The following is a 22,926-nucleotide window of genomic DNA, read 5'->3' on the forward strand; positions in this document are numbered from 1 at the left end:
CGTCTCCATAGCCAGATGAGAAGAAAAAGTCTTCTTATAACAGATGCACATTTCTGGGTATCCAGAAGGTGGCACAGTTTTCATTACAGCGGGTGACAGCATTTTGCATGCATGAGGTGATGCCTGCATCAGCAGTTATAGAGGTGATGCTGCTGAGAACTGAGTTCCTCCTCTTCAGCCATAAATGGGCTCAGATGAATCTGTAACTGTTCTGTTACAGACCATGCATTCACACGTGTGAAACATAACTGACCTTTGTGGTGAAGTCATATTTTCTTAAGTGTCCACAAAGACTGAATTGAAATGATTTCATCCTCAGGGAGCAAACAACAGCCATAATATTTAGCACTGGTCATGATCAGTTTCTCTTGAGATTTACATTTATCGGAATGTTCATTTCCATAGCAGATGGGATGCTGTTTATTTGGCAGCACCTGACAGAAGTGTGATGGGCCGTAGGGCCGATGAGCGATGTTTGTTTTTCACATGGTCATAAAAGTGACAGATGATATAAGAGCTGGTGTTGCCGATCCTGCTCAGAAACAAATGTGCCCTCCTGTACTCTGTATAATTGGATTCCAAATGATCCACTCAAGATATTACAAAGCTCATGCAAGAGATCACAGTAAGTCCCATCACCTTAGATGCCATCCCCTGCCCTCTCATGACCTTAGGTGGTTAGTAGGATATTGAACCAACAAGGGTCAAACTTAAGGTGAAGCTGTATGATAATCAGGTCCATCTTTAGAATGCTCGCAATGGTGACGCTCTTATATCTCTCAGCTTGTAAATTGGTGTGTGTTTGTGTGTGGTCATAGTAAAAGCTGTCAATCGCAACAGAACTCCAGGTGAGACCCTGTTTAGCAGAAAATACAACTAACAGTTTTATTTGTTTATTTCGGTGAGACAATGTCGTAACTGTGCAGGATACAGTCCCAAAACCTAACAGATGTATGATTGAAATGTTGATTTCATGTTAACATGGAGTCAGAAAAGGGAAGCAATTCACAATCATGTCCTCCGGCCTTTTTTTATTTGTTATGTGATTGGGACCCCCTCCCCCATATGTATTATCTGGTGTTGACAACATTTAATATTTTCCATGATGGATGTGGTTCAAGAACTCATTGGCATCACGGCTGATGTGATCTTATCTAAAGATGTTCTCTGGTTTAATTTCATATTAATCTGTGGATATGCCGATGTTGTCAGTGAGATAACATCACAACCATATCAGAAACAGTCATACAACTTTCCATGCGTGTATTTGATATCAACATGAAGGCCGAATTGAAAATGAGTGTGGTCCAATCCATGATGGCAGAGTAAAGAGCGTTGGAAATATGGTGGTCAGGATACAGGAATAAAGGGGGACAGGGGCTCGTGATCCCTTTCCACTTTATGCTTTTATTATTTTATTTCATTATTACACAGTTGCATTTGTTCATATTTACACCGAAACATCCTCTAAGACAGATGTTGGACATGTGTGGTCCATGTAAACTTGTGGGATTGATATAACTGACTCCATTACAAGTACTGAATACATTCAGAATCAGTCAAATACTCTTTTTGTCTTCGTGTGACAAGTTAAATACTGCATTAAAAGAATTCAAAGTCTTTGTTGAGGTTTCTCTCTAAATTCACATCTTACCACATGTTGTAAACTGGAAATTTAGTCAGCCTGATTCATTAGAAATATCTATGTTGTCAATTTTAAAAGATACAGAGAAGAACTTTTCCTGTACAAGTTTATCCTCACAAGTTTGTGTGACTTTAACCTTTTACATTTTTTTTTGCTGCAATATATTATTTTTAAATGGCAGCATTTTGGTTATTCTGGGCTTTGGTCACACAGAAACAGCAGTAGCAGCAGCCACCTGGTTGCTGCAATGAGGAGGCGGCTGACACAACAGAGGGGCTGAGAGAGGGAGCAGGAGGGGTGGAGGAGGGAAGAGTGGGAGGAGGTGGAGAGGAATGGGAGGAAAGCAGGCAGTCGGGAGGCAAACCCCACGCTGAAGCTGTGTTTTTGGGAGGAGAGCTCAGCAGCACCTACACGTCTCCCTCTGTCTTTCTCTGGCGTCTTGGCTCTCTTTTTTAGCCCTTCGGTCTCGACTGAAAAAAGGATCTAGCTGCTCCTGTTCTCCTGACAGCTGATTCTCAGAGCGTTTTCTGGTGCAGCTATACCTGGATTCCAATGGTCATGGTCAAAGAAAAAGGTAGAAAAAGCAGTCGTGCGTGCGTGTGTGTTTTTTGTGAATGTGTTTTCAGGGGATTTGTTTTGCCTGTCATGCTGTTGACTGTCTGCAGTTGGTGTGGATGTGCAGCATGGACACCTGGATGTGCCGTCCTGTCTCTGACTTGAATTAGATTTAAATGGACTGAAGTCTTATTATCTGACTTGATTATTTTTAGAGATGTAGACATCATGTTAACATGGTTAGGGATTTCTTTATGTGGTTGAGTGTTGCTTATGAATGGGGCACATTCTAAATGCATTTTCAACACGTCCACATATTCTCTCAGAGTAGCTGACTTGAACATGCTACGCCCTTTAGTTGCTGCTTGGCCAGGAGTCTGACTAATTTGGCAGCGTCAGGCTTTATGTAAATGTGTACAGAAACAAAGCATCTGGCTTGCTGTATAGCAGCCTGACACTAAACGTCAGACCTTTACAGCCATTATGTGATAGTTTTTAGAGTAAACAGCCCGCCTTTGGATGGAAGCTGAATAAACGTTAACGTGTAGAGAGGAAAAGTGGAGCACTCGTGTGGGGAGGCACACTGCGCAGAGCCACGGACCTGCACTCTCTGTCTTTCTCTCTCCCTCACACTCTGTCTGCAGCTGTTGTCATGGCGACCATCTAAAAGGTACACTCCATTGTTGTGAGCCGTGGCCCCCATTCATGGTGTCCTGTTAAAAGAAAAAGATGACTGTTTCCGCCCAAAACTGGGGTCGCCCAGCTGGGTGGGATGAATTAGGGAAACCCAGGGGTCATCGTTCGGAGACGTTAACGTTGCCTGCAATTTACCGAGCCATGTGGTCGCGAGGTTGACCATTGTTTGTCAGTAAGACTCACAGCAAACAGGAATGTACATGCAGTTTTCCATTCTAATCTGCTGTTCAGAATGCTGTTAAAGAGAAGTTTTGGAGACTAATTTCCGCCACAGACTGAAGTGAAAGTAAAATATCTAAATCAAATTAAACTGGTGTGGCTTTTGTATAAGGCTTAAAGCTAGACCTTTGCATATTGAGACTTCACGACTACAACTGGAAAACCAAAGTATAACATCAGCTTTTCACTGTATATTAAACAGACTGGAAAAGATTGTAAAAGCCATTAATTATGAAAAATAAGTGATTACGTTATACATGCTTCATGTACAAAATGTGTTAGTTGAGTTGAGTATCTCCATGTTTCAGTTTATTCTTCTTGGGTTTGTCCTCCAGCCTTCAAAGACAAACACATTTTGTGTTCTGCATAGGCGCATTTCGTGTTTCTGTCTGTTGTCTAAAAACATTGCCATCTCCAAAGAAAAAAAGTGTTTACAGATATTTTCTGACAAATATCAGAGTGTAGGTTTGTTTCTGTATCTGACAGCCCACTGGTGGCTTTAGGCGGTGTCCAGCTCCGGAGTTGTTCCCTTGATGTGGATCCGACTGGCCACAAAGAAATGCCATGCCGCTGCCATTGCGTCCATGTGCTGGCAAAACTTCTGTAACCTCTGGCTGCCACATGTTCATCACCCATAATCCTTGTGAAAGTTTTCCATGGACTGTGCCAGCCGTCTCGGCTGGTGACTCTTGGGATGGATTTTTTGGTGGGAGAATGCTTCTCCACAGTTTGAGGCCTCTAGCTGATTATTTCTCTACACAAGCTACATGGAACCTACGTGGATGCTTTCGTGACCCAAAATATTTATAGTTTATCCTCCAGGGACCTCATAATGCACCTGTCTGAGGCCAGGTGGGCTCTGTACCATCAGGATGCACAGCTGACCCAATTGAATTGTACTGGATGCTCAGAATGATGAATCATGAGTCATTTGATTGCAGTGTTAGCATTTGTCTGCTTGCAGGCTGCTGCCCTAATTTCAAAGCCAAGAATACCTATGGAACAGTTTGTAATGTATTGGGGCTGTTCGTACCTTGGGTAGACAAATCTTGATTTTAATGTGCCTCTGAGTTCCTCAGCGGGACTAATTGATTCATTTATTGTCATTGTCTCAGCATCAAGTTGAGACCCTGCTACTCTGGGCCACTGATAATCATCAACACATATTCATTGCCCCTCAGCAGTCTCTTGCTTTCACAATCTGAAAGTCTGATGTCAAGTGCGTTTGTAGCTGCCTCCTGTGCTTTTTCGCAGAGTGCTGCAGACAACTGCAGTGGTGCCTCATCTTTGAAGCTTGCCCGTGTCTGCCCCCTGAAAAAGGAGCTAAACCCTCTCGCAGACATCAATGCAGCAGGCACTCTCATAGACACACACTTACTGTTTGTACAGCTGGCACACAGGACCAGATTATACAGATGAGATAAGTGTCCTGTCATGTCAGCGACAGGCTAGAACAACACGAGTGGTAACAAACATCCTCTCTGTCTGGTGTCAATCAGTTTCATTATCAGAGGAAATACGACACAGGAGCGTGGGGCCTTTACGGGTTTTCATCCAGGGGCAAAAAGCCAAGGCCTTCATCAGCTCCACCTCTACACGCAACTGCTTCTGCAGTTCATGAAGCCACCATTGTCTCATCTCAGATAAGTAGCAGCACTGGAAGTCTCTCTCTGTTTATCAGGTCATTATTATTATTATTGTGTACCTGCCAAGAACTAATGCTCTGCACTGTGGTGTTCAACCATTGAGAGCAGATCATTATTCAAAGCTCAGGTCTCTGAGGATTAGTTGTTCAGTGGTTGGTGGGGGGGTCTGGTAGAGGCTGATACGGCCCCCACACTCGCACACAATTTGTGGCCCATGTTTGAAGTGCTTTGTCTGGGGTGCTGGTTGTGGGACTGGATTCGGCCATACATATTCATGGGAGGGAGGGGTTAAGAGCTTCTTGTTATGTCTGGGTGATAAACTGTTCCACTGCCCTTCCCCCAAACACACACTCGCACACATACACACCCAGTTACTAATTAGGGTGTCATGGTTGGCATATTTTTTTGGCCCTTTGATGTTTCTCAAAGTTCAGACTCCCTGTGGAATATTTCATCCCTAAGTGGTTGGACTTGATGGCTGTGGGGATCAGAAGAGTCTGTGTGATTGTCTATGAAGAAGGCCCATCTAAAGCCCAAAGTATTGGTGTGAACACCAGGAGTGGAGATGACTGCCTTGGTCCTTTCCTTTGTGCTTCATGTTTTGTTGTCATACACAGCCTAACACGCTCAGGCGCGTGCTCATGCGTGTTTTTGGCTTCCCCTGTGACTCTTACCGTAACAAAAGAAAAGAGCTGTTAAATATTTCATTCGATCTTTTCATCTCCTATGTGTTGTTTCATTGAATTACCCTTCTAAACTTCCATCATGGCTTTGCATTCCTCCAGGTTCATGACAGGAAATGAAAACAGCATAGTGTAAAGCTTCCTCAGCAAATCCTGCACTCTCTGTCAATAGCCACAATCCATTGTTATTTACCATTGGGGCCAGGGCATGTGTTCCAGAAAAATCTGTCCTCGGGGGATTCAACATGGCCTTTCTTACTTCCCTCCTGAGTATCATCTGCAGTCTTTATTATTGCCAACGCAGCAAGGCTCAGCTTAAATAGGTTGGGGGGGGGTTGAATATGGGGGTGAAAAGAGCAGCCCCCTTTTCTGTGGGCCTGGCTTTGGGATGCTCTGCTGATATTGTTCCCTCGGTAGCATGGCTATGTATATGTGAGAGTGTGTGTGTGTGTTCATTGTGTGTTTAGGCTCATATCAGTCACTTTATCCTCTGGTGATGAGGCAGGACAGATCACTCTGTCAGCACTGCCAACACATACAGCCCAGAATGAGGAATGTGAGCAGCAGTTGGAAAAATTGTACAACTCTATATTTCACAGTAAGTTGCTCCATGATGAGCTTGCTTCATTTAACGCTTGCTAACTTATTTATGCTATTATATAACGTGCATTCTAGCAAATCAAGCGCCATTTTGCTACTATCACACCAACTGCTGAAGACTCACTAATAGATCTACTTCAAATCCATGTTATTGAGGTTCCAGAAGTCCTGATTTTGAACACTAGTAAATGCCACAATCGCAGTCCTTTGTGCTCATATTTCATATTTCATCTTGATGCCTTTGAGTTTTATAAAACAGCATGTGGAGTCTCCATCTCTGCTTCATTTTGCCTCTCCGCCTCTCCGCGGCCACTGCTCAGCTGAACGCTGCACTCTGACTGGAAAAACACTTCCCATCCAAACCTCAACTTTTAGCTCCTCTGCACTCGGGATCCAAACATCTGTCTTGGATTCTTGTCAAACTGTTATGACGTTAGCAGTGTTGACTTTTCCATGCTGGGTCGTCCCCCGCTGACACTCTGTAATGTTAAAAATAGTGAGTCAGAGACACAAACCGGATCAAAAGTAAACTGTTGGCATCTTAACAAATATGTACATTTAACGTTGTTAGACCAGCCCTGGTGCAACGATGGTGTGATGTGAAGGGTTTAACAAAAAGAGCTATTAGTCTTAACACTACTATCCACCAGCACCGTTCCGAATCCCAGACTCCACCAAACATTTAAAAGCAAAACATTTTCTCTCATGAGCTGGTTGAGGCAAAATCCAAAGAAAAAGGAGAAGGAAAAATGTCAGCCGTGCATCCAACTTCACTCATGTTGCGGTAACACGTTTTGTAGTGACTGCCTTACAATGTTGTCAACACTTTTGGAGTTACTCCTGTAAATAATTAGAATCTGAAATGAAGAAGTTTCACAAATCTCTGTAATGCTTAATTATTTGAACATTTAGAACTCAGGTTTTTGTTTGTTTGTTTAATATGTGTACTTTCCGAGTGAGAGATTGATGGAGGGTTGAGTGGACTCCGCCAAAGCAGCTAAGATCTAATAATTTGGTATTTTTACCTTTATATGCTGTGGGTTCCTATTTATTCAGTGAATATGGATTTGTTTAGAGATGAACAATGTGTTGAGGATTATATATTTCATTTAGGTTCACAGCTGCTTTACTTTAGCTGTATTTCACTCACATATCTGATCGTAATGCACTAAAACACTATGCATTCTCTTTCTGGGCTAGCCTCCATTCAATGAAAAAATTGTGAAATTTAAATTCTTCACATTTTTTTACATGAAAGCCCCTAAATGACCCAACTCTGAGAACCAGTCATTGACCGACTGGGGCTAAGAATAAAGTATCAAATACTGCATCGCAATTCACTTTTGCAAATACTGTGAAAGTACATTTTGATTGAGCATGCAATGAGCGATCCAACTGCAGTTTTCATGTAACTCAGTGCTGAACATTTACATTTACAGACCTGCAGTTTTGTGTCCGGTTCTAATGCTCCTAAACTTTAAAACAACCCAACTTTCTTGGGCCCTTAAATGATACACCTGTAAATACTAGCATAAGTACAGTTTCAGAGGCATTCAACTCATTTACAAAACAGCAGCCAGAGTTCCTACACAAACACAGAACTTTGAACATGTCACTCCAGTACTAAAGTCCCTCCAATGGCTACTTGTTCAATACAGAATCACCTTTAAAATCCTCTTACTAGTCCACAAAGCACTAAATGATTTAGCCCCCGAATACGTCTCTAACCCGCTCATTGCGTATAACCCAATGAGATCTCTCAGGTCATCAGATGCAGGTCCTTTAGTGGTTCCCAAAGTTAAACCAGAGTTAAACTCTGCAGAGAGTGCTTCCAGTTACTCTGGTGCATATCTCTGGAACAAACTACCTGCCGATCTTTGTCTACATTCAAAACTAAGCATTCCTCTTCTCACAAGCCTGCAATTAATAACTGCATGTATGACTGTGTGTATGTGGACCTGTACTGTATCTTCCTGTGTAATTTGTGTGCTTATGTGTGGTTGTCTTTCCTCAGTACATTGGGCTTACATGCAATGAAATGTGCTACATGAATAAAGTTGCCAATGCCATGTCAATGGCTTAAACTATTTGCTGGAAAAATGTGCTTGCTGTCACTGTTTGGTTAAATCCAAGCAAAACCTAAAACATTTCAGAGAAAGTGAAAAAGGATCTGCACCATAATTAGACTGGTTCTTTATTTGTCCATACAGCCAAAGTTTCATGGAATTAGGCTTTGTTGGTTTTGTGTAGTCTTAATGACAGAGTATACATGATCTTAATTATTCTAATAACAACAGTGTTATCATTACTGAAAGAGATGATAGCCAAGACTAAAGAAACAGGATCCAAGTTTTTAAATGAGGAATTCTGTCTTTTAAGACATTTCAGCCTGTGCACGAGGCTTGAAATGACTTGTTAGGTTGGATATTTTTTGCAGTCGCCCAGATGGTCTGTGCTTTTCTGTGGAGGTGGAATGTCACACGCTGAGATGCTGAGACTAAGTTCACTGTCATAGCAGTTTGGTTCACCCAGAGATGACTCATTGTCTTGCTGAGTTTAATCACATTAGAGACACCAGAGAGACAGATCCTCCCCTCATAACCCACCTCCATTCCTGCATCCCTCCAGATAAATCTTCCTCTTCTTCCCCAGTGTTTCATTATCTCACAACTGCTCTCAGCACCTTTCCTTTCCAAATTATGAACAGAGCCGACGTCACTGTTGTAATTGCATCGATAAGAATTGTCACATAACATTTTAACCCCCTGAAGTGAAATCCGAGACTGTTGAATTGTCTCATTAAAACAACTCTTTTCAATTTTTAGTGCAATCAAAGCCATCTCATGAAATTAAAAATGGACTGAAAAAATGGAACGCAAGCTAGGCCAAGTCATCAATAATAATCCCTTTAGTAGACCATTGATTGTTCATGATGCTATTTCTGTGCCTTTGCTGGTGTCTTATTTTAGCCTTTCAGATTAATGATTCATTGCAGAGCAGAAAGACCAAAGATCCTTTCCTGTGTATTTCATTGTGTAAGGGTATGCATATGTGTGTGTATGTAGAGAAAGGAAATCAGAGGATGAGAGAAAAAAGCTGTCATGCTGGTTAAAGCTTCTGACTGTGAAATAATCTGCTGGTATCAGACAGTTGATATGCTGTGTGCAGTGCTGCACTGCAGCAGTAGTTACTTCCCATACAGTAGCAGGGGATTATGCGAGTGCATGTTAGGGAATACCAAACTTTCTACCGACAAGGGCTACAGGCTGACATATCAGTGAACTGAAGATGATAGTAGTGCTGCTTGTAGAAATAACACAAGCTGATAACAACCTTTTTCTATATAATTACAATGTATGTCCCAATACCTAAACATCATTATTATGCTAGAATCTTTGCAGGATAATGAAACTAGAGTAATATAAACTATGCTATCAAAAGTAAGCTAGTTTAATGATGTGTTTTGTCATGTTAGCAACATTAGCCTGATTTTGGCACTAGTAACTCATTAACGCCAGAATAACATAACACTTGGATTAATTTGGGTTAAATTGAACGCCTAATAGCATAACTGTTACCTATGTGGACAGGTTTCAGGTGCCAAATGTGTGGGTTTGTGACGTCTGGCACTTTTTGTGGGTCATATTCAAAAAGTTTCAAGTTATTCAAGGCAACACAACATCCATATGCTTGATTTTTTTTTTTTTTTTTTTACAAGCTGTGACTTGTAAAGCCTGTCACCTGCCACTGTTACAGTGTCGATGCTGTTAATTATGAGCTGTAGTTCCCTATAAGATTACATAACCTTTTCTGAGAATAGCTCATAATAATCAATCTTGGAGCAGTCGGTAATGTTGGATCACTATTTTTTTTTTATGGGCTTTTTATTATGGTAAAAAAAGCAAACAACAAAGCTTCAACTCTGAGGAACGTAATGTTTGGCAGCTGGTTCAGTGTGAGTCATCTTAACTATTTGTTTCACTGCTGTAAAGAAAGATTAAAATGACATTCTGTTGTCTCAAGTGGGATTGTGTACAGTACTTATTAGTAGTTAGAATGATTTTTACCTGCTCTAAAACAACTCAAACCTCAAAAATGGGATATTTGTATTGTGCCACTTCTGTATCTATTATTGGGAGATGGAATGGTAACTCAAATACTGGAGACTTTGGCAGGCAAAGTCCAATGCATGGGCAGGTTTATTGATAAAGCACTGGTTAAAACCAGGTCAGTCAGTCCATGGAGGCAAACTTAACAGAAAAAACTTTTAGCAAAGGCAGAATCCAGTAATCAGGTAGGTGTCATGGATGATGGAAGAAGGCTAAAAGCAGAGTGGGCATCACTCATTACTGAGTGGGATTGTATTTGTAGTCTGTATGTTTTACTCTGGCAATTTAGGCTGCTTTCAACTGACTAACTCTTAATACACCAAGCCAATCATTATGTTTTAGATTATGTGTGAAGAAAGGTTTTTACTTTCCATATGTTGTAATCATTAAGTTAAAGCTTTAATATCTATGAGTTCTTCAAGCCAATGACTTATCCATCGCACCCGCTGAAATGACTGTTTACAATTAAATTTCTGATGTTAACATGGTAACACATGACAGTAGGATTGCTAATATGGTTAACATATTTACATTAGCCTGTTAGCATGCTGACATCAGCATATAGGTCAAAACACCAAATGGAATACTTTTTTAAGTAACTGCCTTCCTTGCCTTTGATTGTTTCCCCCCCCTTTTTTCTGGTACCTATACACTGGCAGTATAGTAGGAGATATCAACATGATATTTGCTGCCTACCATTTATTTATGTATTTATTTTCACCACTTTAAGAGAGTAAGATGTTTAATCACAGTAATCACGAGGCATTACTTGAGTGAAGCACCATCTCTCCACTTAACATCCAATGCAAATAATGGACTTCTTTATAAGCCAAATTATCATTTAAATAATCTTCTTGTTTTATTTAACATCTTGTCAACATACCTACTTTATTTAAACATGATGAAATCAAATGATCACTGAAAATTTATGGGGCATAAGTCCAACACATGCTTTTGTCTGAGGATGTAAGCACATTAAATTAACTAACAGAGCAGATTTTATCAATAGCATCACACTGTGCCATTTCCCTGTTCCCCTCAGTATTTTAAGTGTCTGTCCTTCATCAATCGAAACAGGCTATTTATAGGTTGTAACTCTCCTGAGAAGCTCTCTTGCCTTCAGCCCTAAGTTGTGCTGCTCAGAGTCGTTTCTGTTTTTACCCCGACCGACTCCGATCAGTTATTCTTTTTCTCTGAAGACACTCTGGATTCATGCCTTTCTCTGACAAGTAGCAATGTTACAAAAAGTGACTCATCGACACTACTGCTCAGTAGTAATGCTAATGTATCATCTCTTGCAGTGGCTCATGCACAGGACACACACCACCACTCCACAGAGAAGCCCCTGATTCAGTGCTACAAGTGCGGGGAGCCATGTAAGGGCGAGGTGCTCCGGGTGCAAAACAAGCACTTTCACCTCAAGTGCTTCACCTGCAAAGGTACACACTGTTGATAAATGAAAAGAATCATGAAGTAACCACAGATATATGTGCATAATTTAGAGTCTGAATAAACTGGGTAATTAGACCGTTTTATGTGGTAGTGAAAAGACTTTTCACCTTTTTCACTTTTAACTGCTTGTGATATGACTCAGCCTTCATTCTCAATATTACAGTGAAGGTGAATGTCAGATGTGTTTACAGTTTGAAGATCAGTTTGAATTAGCTTCTTTTTTTTCCCAAAAAGGTGAGGAAAATGTGGGAGTTGTGTGAAAATCCGTAGCTGGTGTGTGAGGTTTTAAAATTCATTGCTAATTTGATACCGTAGGGTGTTTGGTACCTTTCATTCAACACACGACAAACAACACTTTGCATGTTTTGTTAAAACAGAATTTATCTCCACACTCCCGAAGTGCAATCACAAATATAAAGAAGAGTCTGATGGCACTAATACTAAAAAGACTCACAGCATGACAGTATCAGTAAAAGCAGTCAAGTTCCTTAAGTCAACACGGTACTTGCCATCGTAATGAGTATAAATGGTGGCATGACTCATCTGTACTCTTCAAATCAACTCATCCAGACTTCCGTGACACATGACAGTGATAATGTACTTGTGTTTAATGCTATTACAGTGATCTAATTGTTGTTCTAATTACAGCGTAGAAGCCCATAGCTGACTAGGCAGTCTCACAGTGACCCTGACCTGGCCTGCTGAACTTTTATAGTTAATCTGTGACTCGAGCACTGTTAAAGGTTCAGCTTACTTCACCAAATGCTCAGAATAACACAAGCAAACCCTCAGATTAGTACCTAATTCTGTCCTTTACAAGTGGTTTGTGGCTCTCAAAAGGAACACGAGGACAGCTTTAATAACCACCGTCTTAGTCCTTCGTCTAAATTTATGCACGTTGTTGTTCTTGTACAACAGGCTGACTAATAATGATTGACAGCTGATACTATGCCATGTCAGAAATAACCCATCTAGAACCTTTTTGCACATTTCTCATTAAATTAAATGGACACATGTGAAGACTTTGAGGTTACCAGAACTGATTTTCATTTCAATTTCATAAAACAGCTTAATTAAGGTTCCAAAAGGGTATTTCATGTAATGGCATGAGTCTGATGAAAAGTAGCGGTGGCTGGACATCAAGCAGCGAGGCCCCCAAATCCCCACCAATTATTTTCTTCTGACTTAGTTAGCTCACGAGCAAATCTCATCATCCCTGAGCCATAATGCAATTTAATCTGATTCTCTTCCTCACCTGCGCCATTCATCTCCAGCATTAAGCGTGACTCTTTGCATTAGAATTATTGCACGCAGTTATCTGTAGCACCGAAATGTTTTCCTTCTTAGAGGTGGCATTTCCAAAAAACTGTTCAATTCCCAGGCTCACTGTGTGCTGCTGGAAAGGTGAACTGCACAGGGCAGCTGATAATAATGTGGTTTGAATATAATACTTTTTTCCCAGTTAGTATTAGGAATTGATAGGGAAATATTTCAAGTCTTGGTTATAGAGGGAAGGGTGACTGTGAATCAGTGCAGAGTTGTCCTATCTGATCACCTTTATCCTGTGATCAAACCTTTCTCGCTGGATGGGAAGTGCTCTCTTAGGGGAAATTAGGGGATACCGTTTGAATGAAAGTTGTTTTATCCACCAGTGGGGTTCCAAAGACTTTTTGAATCAGTCTTCATGCCGAATAATTTCATGTCAAGGTGCACTGAAAGCTTTTCTGGAAGCACATGGTGACCCTGCACCTTACTAAGACCATTTATGTTGGTCTTTGCTCGAATGCACAAGTTATCTGAGCATCTTTAAAAGTGATAGTCTACAGCCTAAACATTATAAAATCTTTTTTAAAGTGTGCTAAATGAAAAACTGGCATGTTTCATGATTCACCAAGGTCATTTATTTGAGGTTTTGTGACCTCTACTTGACAACATGAGACCACTGAAGTCCATTTTGGATACCATGTGTTCATCCAGCAGCAACTCCTTGGAGTCAAATTCTCAGTAATGAAGTCCAATTTCCCACCATTAAAGAACCCAAATACTTCTCAATTAGCATTTCTGCCTTTGTTAATGCTTCACGTTACCTTAGATGACAAGGTTATGTTTGAATGGAAGGAAGCTCATTGGAGACAAACACTGTAACATAGTATTTTGAGCAAGTTATCTTCAAGAACAGATCAAGGCTATTTCCTGTGGCTAAACAATTGCAGAATTGTTGCAGCAATGAGTGGTAGGCCACTAAAACCACAATGAATAGAATGTTCAGTAGTCATGCTGATTAATAGACATGAGACCTAAATGCAGAGTCATATCAAAGGGAGACTTTTTTTCCTATTTGTGCAGCTGTCAACACCTTTGATTGAAATATTTTTTATTACATGTCCTACTGGAACACACAGAGCTGTTAAAATGTATTTTTCAGTAACTTTTTGGTCAACATCCATTTCACGCACGCAGTGAAGCCTCTCAGGATTACACAGTCTTAACAAAGCCACTGATGCATGGAAGAGTCAGCTGGCTTTATGTGTTTTAATGGGCAGAGCAGTAAATGAGAGCAAAATGTGTGTCCTGTACAGTGTGCGGCTGCGACCTCGCACAGGGGGGCTTCTTCATGAAGAATGGAGAGTATCTGTGCACACTGGACTACCAACGCATGCACGGCACCCGCTGCAATGGCTGTGGGGATTTTGTTGAGGGAGAAGTGGTCACTGCCCTGGGCAAGACTTACCATCCTGCCTGCTTCGTCTGCACCATCTGCAAGTAAGATACCCGTTGCAGGCATGCCAATCCTATCACAGTGAAACAGACTTACAGTAACTGATGTGAATTGTAGAAATACTGCAGTTACATTTGAAATGGCTCCAACAAGCAGCAAATATGTGTGTACATCTGAAGAAAGTATTGGTCTTAAAGGAGAGAAAACAGGAGTCTGACCAAGTAAGGAAGATTGCAAAGTGCAATGATAACTTACTATGAGCAATTAAATAGAAAATGTAATGGAAGCATTTCTGTTCACCTCAAATAGTGCGAGTAGTTAAATCAGATGACATGTTTTTTTTCGCAACTCTCAATTATTTGGATTTATCGATACTGTCCAAAATGACCACAACTGCCTCTTTCTGCAGCCTTCTTGTGCGTGCGTGTGTTGCCTTCCAAATCAGTAACAATTATACACAGAACGATTTGTCATGATAAACAGAATTGAGGGTGGCAGGAATTCCATTTGACAGTGTACAGTAGGATGCTGTGTGTCATTTCTGTAGATCGTCTGACTAAATAGGCTCCTCAGGCGGACAGTGTTGACACACATTTCCATCACGGCCCTTGTCATCTGCGGCCCCCGTCAGACGACCTGCAAACCACAACTAATAAACTGTTACACTCGACGTGGGGTGACAGCTCATGCTTTTGTTGGCTGGTTGTCTTCCAGACGACCGTTCCCTGCCGGGGACAGGGTGACCTTTAACGGGAAGGACTGCCTGTGCCAGTACTGTGTCGAGCCCATGTCTCCAGGACCAAAGGACATCATAGGCTCCAGCAGTAAGTATATTAGATTTATTTTCTGATGAGTTTACAGTTCTAAAGAAAAGTTGGAGAAAAAAGGTTGGAGCTGGAAAATCTGTAGTAGAATTGAAAGTGTTTCGTTCTTAGGATTTCAAAAGTTTCAGAAACACAAAAAGTCTGCCAAATGTAGCCTTTAGATGTGATACATGCATCATATTTAACAGCTGATATTTGGGCAAAAGAATAGTTCCTAAGGTCCATGTCAGTCATCTCGATCACTCATTAGAATACATTTAGATGAAGAAAAAAATAAATGAATATGAGACACCGAACCTCTTATAAAGCAACAGACAGTTAAAGGGGGGTTCATTTGAAACTGGTGCTTCCCTGCCAAGCTTTGTACAATCCCAGAACTTCTAACTAAATTCCAGTGGAGACAAAAAAAACCTTCAAATTGCTAGGTTCTGTTGAACAGTCTTTATTAAAGTTGTGTGTTTATTATGGTTGTGTGGGGGATTCCCCAACCTGCAGTTCTGTATTTAGCTTTTTGTTTAGAGGGTAAAAAAAGCCACAGCCAAAGTTACAACTCCCCATTGTTTTGTTCAAAAGTGACAGCTCCTAAACGTCTAAAATATTTTATGTGTACTCTGGGCTTTTTGTCTTTTAATTATCTACAATTAACAATAAACACATTGCCTAATGCCTGCTTAATGGTTAGTGTGGCATGCCTCAAACAAAGAAAGAGCTGCTGTGCAATCTGCCATTTCTGGCCAATACGCTCGTCAATCAGACTTGGAAAACCTCAAAGAGACAGCACACCACTTCATATTGAAACAGACTTCTTTCAATCTTCTCATTCAACTCTCAGTCACAAAGAGGGATTCCCAGAATTACCTATTTTTAAATTAAGCATAAAAAAAACGTAAAGATAAATGTTACGTTGGTGTAAAACTGACCATTTCCACACAGCATCTCATAATGTCCCCCAACAGCCTAATCATGTTTGAACATTGAATGATGGCAATGCACCTTTCAGTGAGATTCTCCACGCCTAACTCATCTTCTCCATATGCATGGCCCTCCTTTCTGAGTAAGACTAAAACAGGCCTTGCTAAATAATGCATGGCCATGCATTTTCTTCCCTCTGGAGCAGGGAATATGCAGCCCTCAAACCCTTCCTCTTCCATCTCCTAAGCCCCCCCCATCTCCTGCTGGTCTCTCTGTTGGCGTTTTTGAAGAGCTTTTAGACAAGGTCACCTATAAATAAGACATGCTGATTCTACACACGTCACCAGCCCAACCTTTTTATGCCTTATGAAGTTATCATCCCCTGTGGTTGCTGTAGACTGTGTTGCTTTCAGCCTTTAGTAATTAAAAAATAGATGACAGGAGGATTGTTCGTTTAGAAACCAACCTCTTGCACTTAAAGAGCCTCAGGATCTTACTTGGATATGGATGGAGCTTTCAGAGCTGAGAGATTATAGGAAGGGGCAGCTGTCAGAGTATTGCTCTGACTTCCCTCTATCACCATCTAGTGTTTGAGGTCAGAGCAGACAAGATATCTCACTCTGCATGCAATCATTTATCCCCTGGTGAACTCATTAAAGGCTCTTTTAAAGTATTTTCTTGCATCGTGAATATCTGTGTTTGTGTTTTTAAACTGAGCTCATTTTTCTTTCACAGATTGTGCGGGATGTGGTCGGGACATTAAGAATGGCCAGGCTCTCCTTGCTTTGGACAGACAGTGGCATTTGGGCTGCTTTAAGTGTAAAGCTTGTAACAAAGTACTGACTGGGGAGTACATCAGCAAGTAAGCAGCTTAGCTGTGATTTCAAGCTACTTGGTGGTCAGATTCAGGCTTGCATAATGTTCACACCATGTGTATTAAGTCTTATGTTCAAAGTTTGGATCCTGGTTTGGAAATGTCTCTATCTCCGCTCTCAGGGATGGCGCCCCCTACTGTGAGAAAGACTATCAGATCCATTTTGGAGTTCAGTGTGAGGCATGCCACCAGTTCATCACAGGGAAGGTGTTGGAGGTATGACACACGTAGAAAGCAAAAGATGCCATCTGAAAAGCTTCAGCTGAAAAATCACTAATCACTAAGCTTTGAATTTCATGCGAACGTTCTGAAGGTACGCCTGGAAGAGTTTTAAAACGCCAAGTTCTTTCACTTGAATTGAAGACCGCAAGTAAATTCTTAAAAGTTATAGATAAACATTTGAATACCTTGGATTTGGAAATTTACCACAGATTCAGAAGGAGCAAATGTTGATACTCAATTCTAACATTCTGCTTCCTGTTCACAGGATGCTTCATTCCGCATAATTGTGAAATGTAGTTTGGTAATCTCTGCTGTAATCTTTTCAGCACTGTGCCAATCAGACTTTTGACATGACTGTATCCAACTAGAAGATTAATTCTTAGCTTTTTTTGGTCTTTCCAACTAAATACGCACTCGCACAAGCTGACATTGCCACAAATGACATCAATATTGCATAAACTGCTAATGTGATCTGACATTTAGGATGTGATCATTATTCATTAATCTGCTCTGTGTGTCATGCAACTGTTATGAAACTGTGTTTAAGTTTTATCAACATTGTGTGAGTTGTGTTTATGTAAAACGTTACAAAAACTTAGATCCATGATGTTCTCTTCCTTCAGTCTCGCCAGCTACTGCAAGTCTGTCTGTACTACAGACAGTGATCCAATCAGACACTGAGTTATGTGTCATTTAATGGTTTGAAAATGTCACTGTCAGGCAGCCAGGCAAGCTTACTGTAATCCACCACTAATGCAGGCCTTTACGACAATAGGAAAAGGGTGCTGCATCTCACCCCTGAGCTGCTGCCAGTGGATCAGTGGGGCCAAAGACATACCAGTCTGTCTGATAATAATCAGTGACCCAAGACCCAGATCAAATACTGTCTGGTCCTCTGGAAGGGCAGCATGACTGGTCGGTTAATATAGGGATGATTAATGCAGCTATCAAAGTTATAGAGAGAAGAAATAGGAAGAGCACAAATATTTGTATTATAACTGAAAGGGAAATTCAAGTTGGGTTGGAGATGCATTAAACAGTCTGAAATATTCATTCTCCAACACCTTTTTTATGTAGTAAAATGTAGAATGCAAATATTCGGCCGTGGCTTCGTATCTCTGAGTGGCCACTTGCATGTTGAAATGTTATTAAGGGTTATTATACAGCAGGCTATATTTGATTTGGGTATTTATCATCCGCGGTCACTGCTCCACGGCTTTATAATGGAGAGCTCTGCATGCAAATCGTCCCATCCGTGCAGAAGGACATTTTTTGCTCTCCAGCCATCAGATCATTTTATTGGATTCCATTATGCAGACAATTACAAAGCGAAACACTCAGATATTTAAAAGCAGGTTGATTGTGTCAAATAGGCACAGTGGTCACATTCTGAATGAACTTAGCATTTTTTGTACAGTCAGTACTGGAGCACTTAAAATGAAGTCACAGTGCAGCATGTTCTCACAGATCCCCACTTAATCCCCAGAGAACCACTGAGGAAGTGTTTTTTTTAGCAGAACATTTCCACCCACCGCTGACCGCTGTCATCTACAGTAATTCTTCAAAAGAAGGAAGAGCAGTTGCGAGTTCACCGGATCTGATTAAACTTTCTCTTGCACCAACAGGGCGTTAGGAAGAGGAAAGAAATGTAGCTGAGAGCAGGTGGAGCACCTGTTTTATTGCCTGGAAGTCCCAGCTTGGTTTTGCTTGAACTTGCTTTGCTGCAGGCTTCATTGATCTTCATTTTCCTGTGATGTCAAGTTTGCTTTGTGCTCTGGGTTTTCCAGGCAGGAGATAAGCATTACCACCCCAGCTGTGCGAGATGCAGCAGGTGCAATCAGATGTTCACAGAAGGAGAAGAGATGTACCTGCAAGGTGAGTGGACCAGCATTTACTTTTGCAGCCTCTTGGATCTTTTAACCAAGTAAAAAGTGCAAGCTTTGGTTTTAGTCAAGACCTATAGTCCTGAAATTATTCAAAATCCTACTGACGCTGAGTTTGAAATAGGATATAATGAAACTATTAATACAACAAGCCTGTGAATGTACTATCTATAGGTAGGTAAGAAATTACCAAAATGTGTTTTCTTTTTATATATGTCATATAAAAATATATAAAGCCAATTCTTCTGTTTATGTAATAAAGAGAAACGAAAGGCTAAATTTATTAGAGTGGTTCAGAACAAGCCCCCAAAAAAAAGCCACTTTAATCCTGCCCAGACACAAATTGCATCGAGTTACGTTTTCCTTATTGTTGTGGAAAATGTTGTGTAACACTTCACTTCCAAATCTCTTATACGTATGAGCTGAAAAAGGTTGAGATTTGAGAGAGCCAAAAGCATGAGACCCATCTCGATCCCCATCTCCAACCTCTCAGAATACTGAAACTTCAGGGTGTGACTAACTGGTCTGCTGTGAATAGAAATCCTATGAGTGTAAATGTATTTTCTCCATGTCTTGCTCCTCAGGGTCAACAGTGTGGCACCCTGGCTGCAAGAACACCACTAGAACAGAGGAGAGACACAGGGAACGGGTAGGAAGTTGGGCGACCTTGAATTCTGCATCATTGATATTGTGTCAGCTCATGACATCATTTTACTGAAAAAGATAGCAATTTAGAATGTGTGACAAAGACCTCTACATAAGCTCCTATCACTTCCGTACTGGACTGTTAAACCTTAACCTAATGTGGTTTAAGTAATTTGCCTGCTCAGGCCATGTTGGCTATGTGTGCGTACCCTTGTGAGTGTGTGTGTGGATAGATGTTTGTTCAGATTTACATGTGGACACGTTCACCTTGATATGTGTGTGTGAGCTGTGAGTCGAGCAGGAGAGAGCACAACCCCTGTGTGATGTCCTGTGAACCCCCCTCTCCCTCCCTTCCTCCACAGCTTTTGCCTCCGTCCCTCTTATTCCTCCAAAAAACAGAAAGGCAGGTACTGTATTCGCTATTGGCTATGAGATGGCATCATCTTGTGTTCCACCATGTTTTTAGAACACAATGCACTTTATGCTGCCACCTGCTGGAGACAGCCTGCAGTGCCCTCTCTGTGTGTCCTACAGAGCCATTCAGTCCTGTCTTGAAACACTACGCTGACTAACTGCACTCATTTATTATGTGCATGTGATAAAGATGCACACACATTTGGAAGAGCAGACAAAATAAGACAGATGACATATTTGTTAATGAAAATCACCATTTACCCTTTAGGTGAAAAGCTCATCTAATTGCGCCTCATTCAGACCTGCTGCTGCCATTCAGAGTGTTCATTTCCCATAAACAGGCATCAGGTTCTTAAGAACATCAAATCACAGCACTAAAGCACTCATTCAGTTTGCAAATTTGCAAATGAATGACCTAATCATGAAATGACATGTTTGTATTTCAAAGTACTTAATGTATTTGATGAAATGCAAATACAGGGGTTCCCTCTCATCTCTCATGCAGTATATAAAAGTCAAATGGCGTACTTTTAGAAGTTTTTTTGGTGATGTTAATCTATATGGAGATGACATTTGACCGTGGATCATAGTAAACTGACTGTGTGACGCATATTCTTTGACTTATAGCAACTGATATGTTTGATTTTTGTAGCCTACGAGGTCGTCGTCTGAGAGTATTTGTTCCAGACCTGGTTCAAGCATACCTGGTTCACCGGGTCACACGATCTATGTAAGTAGTGTCGCTGATCTACTCTATCTGTCTAAATACAAAGAAGTTGTAGTTGTAGTTCAGAAAAGTTGGCAAATTTTCAGAAAGGCAACAAACGTCTGAACCTTTATTTAACAAAGACAAGTTTGAGTCCCCAGGAGGCACTGAATAAGAAACCGAACCCCTCCCAGGAGTACTTTGGAAAACTATTGTTACTCAAGACAGATACCATTGATGCCAAGGTGTATGCTGGAATTTTGTAGAGACATATTCTATTTTCAAGGAGACGTCTTTTCCCTGGAGGTCCATGTTTTTTTGTCAGGACAGTGCCAGGCCTCATACAGCACAACAGCTTCTGTCTGTTCAGTAAAGGTTCAAATGAGCTGCTTTTAAGAAAATTACCTAACTTCTCTGGAAATGGAGTGTGTAGGTTGTTCTGATTCTCTACACAAAAATGACCTTTTCTCACAACCCTTTCCTCAGCTACACGGTGCTCCGTAATAGAAAATGACAACAGTAGTAATCCCACTTTACTCTTGTGTGTGTGTGTGTGTGTGTGTGTGTGTGAATTTGTCTTTATTTGTCTCCCTAGGCAAAAGTAGACAATGAGATCCTTGATTACAGAGACCTAGCTGCCATTCCAAAAGTCAAAGCCATTTATGACATTGAGCGCCCTGATCTTATTACCTATGAACCATTGTACACAACCTCCCTGGATGAGAGAGAGGAGAGACGAGAGAGTGTGGGAGAGGTAAACTCAGACTGCGTGCTTCTTTTACTGCATGCCCATACAGTACAGAGCATTAAGAGAAACAGTACTCATGTCATTCTGTTGTCATCTGGAATTACTATTTTTCTTTTTTGCACTACTGATCCTCTGCGTCCCTCACAGCTCCACACTGCCAGAAGGGAACGTTCCCCCTTGCCTGATGACAAGGTAAGATGTGCCTCAGCGTGCGAGCTGATTGAGATAGATTACTCTAAATCATAAAGGAATGAAAGGATGGATGAGTCACATTAAGAGGAAGTCAGTGACTCAGACTTGTTTGATCTTTTTTCTAGTCCTTAAGGATAATGTCACCAACCCCATCCGGAGAGGTGAGCAATCAGTTAAGATTCGCTGTTTACTTTATATCATATGAATAAGATGCCACACAGTGTGTTCATCCCAGCAGTTTGTGTTTCAGGGTTCTTACGACAGGAGGGAACGCATCCTCCAAAGGTCCACCAGTCAGGGATCCATAGGATCACCTGTTTATAATCGTCATGGTTACACCCCCACCCTCTCACGCTCCCCACAGCATTTTCACAGGCCAGGTAGGTGCTTAAATAGACATGTTTGTGTTTGTGCAAGTGTGTGTGTGTGTGTGTGTGTGTGTGTGTGTGCGTGGATGCGTGTGTGCGTCTCCGTGTCGGGGTGCAGATGTGTATTTTCAAAATAATTGATTTCAGGGTTTTCATTAGGTGGGTATATTTTATCTTCACTGGTTGAGTAGATGACAGTTGTGAAGATGTAAAGCGTCTCTCTTTAGTCCCTCTATTCCATTAGCCACTTTAAAGGGAACTTTACCAAAACTGACTTCAGGTCATTACATTATTTTTTTTGGACAATCCCACTTGAGCAGATTGTCAACCATAAAGTCAGTTTTGCTGCTCTGAATACTGATTTCTTTTGTTAGTTTTTCTTCATTTATTTCCATTAAAAGTTTGCTTTTAATGTGTAATACCCTACGTTTCTTACAGTTATTCTTGAATACTCCTTACCTCTCACTTTGGGTGTCTTTTATCTCTTCTTTTCAACATTTGACTCCTGTATATCTCCCTTTTCTTTTGCCCCTCACCGTCTCACCTTCTACCTCCTCCCCATATTGTACACTTCTGCTGCGGGGTCCTGGGGTTTTGTCCCCTGTCCCACGCCCTCCCACCCTGCAGAGGCTCTGACAGGCATGCAGAAGCTCTGCTCCTCCCTGTGCAGTAACACTATGGGCTCCAGAAATAGTGACTCCCGCCCCACATCCCCTTTCAGACACCACTTCCTCCCCCATAGCCAAGGTAAGGGCCCCACTCCACTCTTATTTGCCCCCCACCTTGAAGCAGCACATCTCCGCCATTATCCACA

The 22,926-nt window shown here is 41.2% G+C and overlaps 1 protein-coding gene across 2 annotated transcripts in view; it reads left to right on the forward strand.

The window, feature by feature from the left end:
• ablim1a (actin binding LIM protein 1a) overlaps positions 1–22,926 on the forward strand; it is a 34,585-nt gene that overhangs the window by 4,478 nt on the left and 7,181 nt on the right. The window contains exons 2-15 of one of the 2 annotated variants that reach the window (XM_072391318.1): positions 11,455–11,592; positions 14,185–14,368; positions 15,039–15,148; positions 16,796–16,922; positions 17,057–17,150; positions 18,944–19,031; positions 19,624–19,688; positions 20,047–20,091; positions 20,751–20,828; positions 21,400–21,558; positions 21,700–21,744; positions 21,870–21,905; positions 21,983–22,124; positions 22,740–22,859. In XM_072391318.1, the coding sequence (XP_072247419.1) occupies positions 11,455–11,592; positions 14,185–14,368; positions 15,039–15,148; positions 16,796–16,922; positions 17,057–17,150; positions 18,944–19,031; positions 19,624–19,688; positions 20,047–20,091; positions 20,751–20,828; positions 21,400–21,558; positions 21,700–21,744; positions 21,870–21,905; positions 21,983–22,124; positions 22,740–22,859 (1,431 nt within the window). The remainder of the gene's footprint in view (positions 1–11,454; positions 11,593–14,184; positions 14,369–15,038; positions 15,149–16,795; positions 16,923–17,056; positions 17,151–18,943; positions 19,032–19,623; positions 19,689–20,046; positions 20,092–20,750; positions 20,829–21,399; positions 21,559–21,699; positions 21,745–21,869; positions 21,906–21,982; positions 22,125–22,739; positions 22,860–22,926) is intronic. The other variant, XM_072391317.1, reaches the window with a different exon arrangement.

The sequence above is a fragment of the Leuresthes tenuis genome, unplaced genomic scaffold (genome assembly GCF_036924035.1).
Source record: "Leuresthes tenuis unplaced genomic scaffold, fLeuTen1.0.hap1 SCAF_8, whole genome shotgun sequence".
Taxonomy (NCBI): domain Eukaryota; kingdom Metazoa; phylum Chordata; class Actinopteri; order Atheriniformes; family Atherinopsidae; genus Leuresthes; species Leuresthes tenuis.